This window comes from Thamnophis sirtalis, unplaced genomic scaffold (genome assembly GCF_051295495.1).
Source record: "Thamnophis sirtalis isolate CommonGarterSnake01/CBP01778 unplaced genomic scaffold, rThaSir2_p1.2 scaffold_10, whole genome shotgun sequence".
NCBI classification, from domain to species: domain Eukaryota; kingdom Metazoa; phylum Chordata; class Lepidosauria; order Squamata; family Natricidae; genus Thamnophis; species Thamnophis sirtalis.
The window spans coordinates 33,588,593-33,593,175 of record NW_028261390.1 but is presented as its reverse complement, the minus strand read 5'-3'; the positions used below and the strand labels follow the sequence as shown (position 1 = coordinate 33,593,175).

Genomic DNA, 4,583 nt, shown 5'->3' with positions numbered 1-4,583 from the left:
TGTGACACCCGTGGCCTTTCACACGGGGACGTAGTAATGACAAACACAACAGACCCACAATCCCTTTCGGTATGAATAATTATGACGTCATAATTACTTGCCAGAGGAACTTCACAACGGTGCGTTTTACACAGCCGGTTAAAAGCAGTATACAAGCAAAGAGAGCCCCCCGACATGAGGGATTTTTTTACAGAGATGTTAAAATAAAATAAAAACTATATTTGCGAAGAAAATTAACTTTCTTGTACATGAGTTAGCTATCTTACAAAGACAGAAGCTAAAGGAATGAGAAAGCAACTTCTGTGGCTCGTACACGCTTGCTTACACAAGATTAGAAGTAAAATTAATTAACAGGAATGGGAGTCTGTCAACATAACAATAATGGATTCCAAATAATGGCATCTCTTTACACACAGCAGGGGCTGTATAAACAATATAGAGACGTGTCCGGGGACATCCAGGTTGGGAGATATGTCCAGACATATTCTGGATATTGGTACACATGCGCACAGAGACAGCCAAATCACATGCCAGGGCCTTGACTAAGGAATTTTGAGGCTTTTCTAACCACTTAAGGCTTAGGCTTCTGAGACCCCAACATGCAGGCTGACAATGGAAATAATAAGAGTTTTGTAGATCCTTCTACACCGTGGGGCGAGGGAAGGCCTGTTCTGAAAGATTGTCATAAAATATGTTGCACTAAGTTCGGTGGTGAACGAGAGTTCTTCAGACCTATTTTGTATGGATGCCGGCTGTCCTGCTGTAATGTGAAAGACTATGAAGATGGCGGAGGCAGCGATGTATGTTGTCGCCAGGGCCTGGTAATGGCCAAGAGAAGCGGCTTATCACAAGACATTGCAGCTGCAAGTTGTAAGTAAAGATATTTTATATATTCGAAGGGGGGGGGGTTTGGAGATAATCCAGCTATCACTGTGATAAGTAATGAATTAATATATTATTCCAGGTGTTGTTCCAGGGTGTGACTATAACAAGAAGGACTCCTTAACACCAAACTTACCAACTGGTGAAGAAACTGCAGAGGGGAGCATAGGTAAATGAAACTAAATAGACTTTTTTACTAAGTGTATTGATGATAATTGTATATGATAAATGGAGGGGATGTGGGGGAATGCGGTTAGTTTTAGTAATGGGGTATTCTTTATATTTAAACAGAAGCGGTTCCTGGATATAACTATGACATGATTTTTAGAAGCACCTCCAGTGAGGAAGACGCTACAGACGACTTCCCATATTATCGAAGCCCTACGAAGTATATCACTAGAAACATCTCCAGCGAGGAAGAAGCTACAGATGACTTCCCGTATTATCGAAGCTCTACGAAGTATACCACCAGCACGTTTACTGAGGATATTAATGATGATGTTAAACCTGTGATTCTGAAGAGTCGTGATTACCCCATTTGGCTACCAAGGGTTGGTAAAAGGGACTTTTCAAACGATGACAACGACGCTGTAGGATGTGCATGTGGGGGTGTTGATTGCATCTGTACGGCAACTACAGAGGTTGATGAGGACGATGATGACGTGGTTGTCTATTATGCTAGCTCTGATGACGGATATTATTCTGCTAACCAAGTTCGTGGGAGCATGTTGTAAATTACAAATAAAAGGTTTATGCTAAAGAGCGATGTGTGTTTTATTGTACGGGTTAACGGTGCAGGATGAAGTATAAAAAGGTACTGAAGGAATTGTATTATAGACCAGAAAGTACGGGCAGCTATGGGGGTGCAACATCGCTATTTAACGCGGGGCGGAAGAGCATTAAAAACTTAACGCTGAAACAGGTCAAAGCATGGCTGTCTGGGCAAGATGCCTACGTCCTTCATAAACCCACAAGAATTAATTTTCCTAGGAATGCAACAATAGTATCTTGCATAGACTGTCAGTGGCAAGCAGACCTCGTGGATTTAACAGGATTTGCCTTTGAAAACAATGGCATGAAATTTATCTTAACAGTGATCGATGTGCTATCCAAATATGCCTGGGCTGTCTGTTTATTTGATAAGACTGGACGGGGGGTTGCCGAGGCGTTTCAGAGCATCTTCCAAACAGGAAGGGCTCCTAGAAAGTTACAGACAGATGCTGGAAAAGAATTCTTAAACAGGCCTCTGAAGATGCTTTTGGAACGTTATGGCATACATCACTTTGTGACACATAGTGAAACTAAAGCAGCAGTTATAGAGAGATTTAATCGCACTCTGAAAAATAAAATATGGAGGTATTTTACAGCTAAAAATACTCACAGGTATGTGGATGTGTTACCAGCTCTCATGCAGGGGTACAATAGCTCTTACCATCGTAGTATCCAGATGGCCCCCAAGACGGTAAGCTGCTCTAATGAAAAAGACATTTGGCTACGTCTATATGGAAAAAGGTTAAAAGCAGTCAGAAAGTTTAAAGACTTTAAGGTGGGGGATCATGTTAGGATATCCAGACTAAAGGACAAGTTTGAAAAGGGTTATCACCAAACCTTTACAGATGAAATATTTATTATCAAGGAAAAGCTACCAAGAGGGGAAAGAACTGTATATAAATTAATGGATTATGCAGAGGATGTCGTCCAGGGAACCTTTTACCCAGAAGAGATGCAAAAGATACCTAATGACCAAGAGCGTGTCTATAGAATTGAAAAAATAGTCCAAAAAAGAGGGAAGGGTAAACAAAGAGAATTTCTAGTTAAATGGAATGGTTGGCCAGAGAAGTTCAACAGTTGGGTTAAGGCTACTGAAGTACAACATCTTTGACATGTCGGGTTTCTATATTACACTACCCAGCAATGCATCAGCGGCTGCGTTTCCCAACAACAAAAATTCTAATTTTACTATTCAATTAGCGAGATCGTTGGATCTTTCAGGGCCGTGGGAAGTAGGTCTAGCAGAGATACAATATCCGCATAGCTGGCATACATTAACATCTCCTGGATATTTTGAAATTGCTAATGAGAGAAAGAAATGGCATTTTTCTTTGAGAAGCGGGTACTATAACAGCATCCGACAACTGTTAGAAAATATGAATAAACTTATATCAAATGCCAAGGATGGACCTAAGACAACCCTATATTATGATTCAGTGGGTCGGAAAATTAATCTTAAAGGTGATGAACCTCATACCATTCTGGTTAGCGGTGAACTTGGACAGCTGTTAGGTATGTTCCCTGGATTCAACACCTTATATGTTTACACAGACATTGTAGAGCTCCAGATAGTAGGTGACTTCTATGTGCCGTTACTACGCTGTGTACCTGTGCAGGGGCAAGACAATGATTTCATAACTGTGACCTATGACCGTCCACATTATGTGCCAGTCAGCAAACATCACATCGATACCGTTACTATAGAAATCAAAACCGACCAGGACAAAAACGTGCATTTTTATCACGGTAAGGTGATTGTCAAGCTTCATTTCAGGCCTCAGAAAAGTGAAGGATGGTCGTGATAAAGAAGTGCGGGAGCCCTCAAGCCTATGTAGACTACTACCGGGCACAGGCGGGAAATGGCCTACCGGGTTTTTGAGGAGCCCCTGTTATGTACGGTACCGGTATAGGGGGCCTGTTCCGGGGACTTTTTCGAAAAGCGATGCCTTTACTGAGGAGAGGCCTAGAAATCATTAAACCTCACATGAAAGCGGCTGCTAATAACATTGTCAGAGATGTGTCAGGACGGCTTGTATCACGTGTTGTAGGGGCGGGGCAGGAGGGGTCTGGTATGGCTGTAATCAGGAAGAAACGTTCTGTTGGACCACCTATGCCTCCTCCTAAAAAGAGGAAGGTTGCGAAAAAGCCACGCCATACAAAGAGGAAACGTTCACAAGGAAGGAAGCGCAGTGACAAACAGAACATCTTCTAATATAAAATGGCGTTTATCCACGAGGCTTCAGAGGAATGCGTCAAATCAGAGCTAGATCTTTTTCAACTGGCACCTACGCAAACAAGCATTGAAAACTGCACGTACATCGAGATCCCCCCTTTATCAGCGCTGACACCGAATGCACCCTTGGAATTTTTTATAACCGGACACGGCGAGCATTACACGGATTTAAACAATACTCTGCTGTATGTGAGCTGCAAAATTGTAAAGGCTGATGGCACGGATATCGACGATGGTGCAAGAGTCAGCCTTGTCAATTACCCTATAGCATCATTGTTCAATCAGGTGGATGTCACATTAGGGGATCGCGTGATTACACAGAGTCACCATTGCTACGCCTACAGAGCAATTATTGAACTTATTCTGAACTATGGTGGAGATGCCCTGAGCACCCAATTTTCAGCGGGTGGTTTTTACAAGGATGATGCAACACTCATGGAGAACACACTGTTGACCGCTGCTGGTAACTCCGGTTTCAGAGCGAGAGCTAGACATACAGCCGGAAGTCGTAAATGGGATCTGCTAGGACCATTGCATAGTGATCTATTTTTTCAAGACAGGCTATTGATTAACGGTGTGGATGTGAGCATTAAACTCTCAAGAAGTAAAAACGAGTTCTGCCTGATGAGAGATGGTAATGAAAATTACAAAGTACAGATCCTGGGAGCATCTCTCTTTGTAAAACGTGTAAAAGTAT

The 4,583-nt window shown here is 42.3% G+C and overlaps 1 protein-coding gene across 1 annotated transcript; it reads left to right on the top strand.

The window, feature by feature from the left end:
* Positions 1-803: 803 nt before the first annotated feature.
* LOC148043838 (uncharacterized) lies at positions 804-1,646 on the top strand. The gene is made up of 3 exons (XM_087723779.1): positions 804-870; positions 965-1,051; positions 1,174-1,646. The coding sequence occupies exons 1-3, from the start codon at positions 825-827 to the stop codon at positions 1,614-1,616; spliced, it is 576 nt and encodes a 191-aa protein (XP_087579905.1). The 5' UTR covers positions 804-824; the 3' UTR covers positions 1,617-1,646.
* The last annotated feature ends 2,937 nt before the right edge of the window (positions 1,647-4,583 follow it).

Excerpts from the sequence above, each read along its gene's own strand:
- LOC148043838 (XM_087723779.1), top strand. The coding sequence starts at position 825 with ATGGCCAAGAGAAGCGGCTTATCACAAGACATTGCAGCTGCAAGTT. Across the intron at positions 871-964 it reads AGACATTGCAGCTGCAAGTT|GTGTTGTTCCAGGGTGTGAC; the intron begins GTAAGTAAAGAT and ends ATATTATTCCAG. Across the intron at positions 1,052-1,173 it reads AACTGCAGAGGGGAGCATAG|AAGCGGTTCCTGGATATAAC; the intron begins GTAAATGAAACT and ends ATATTTAAACAG.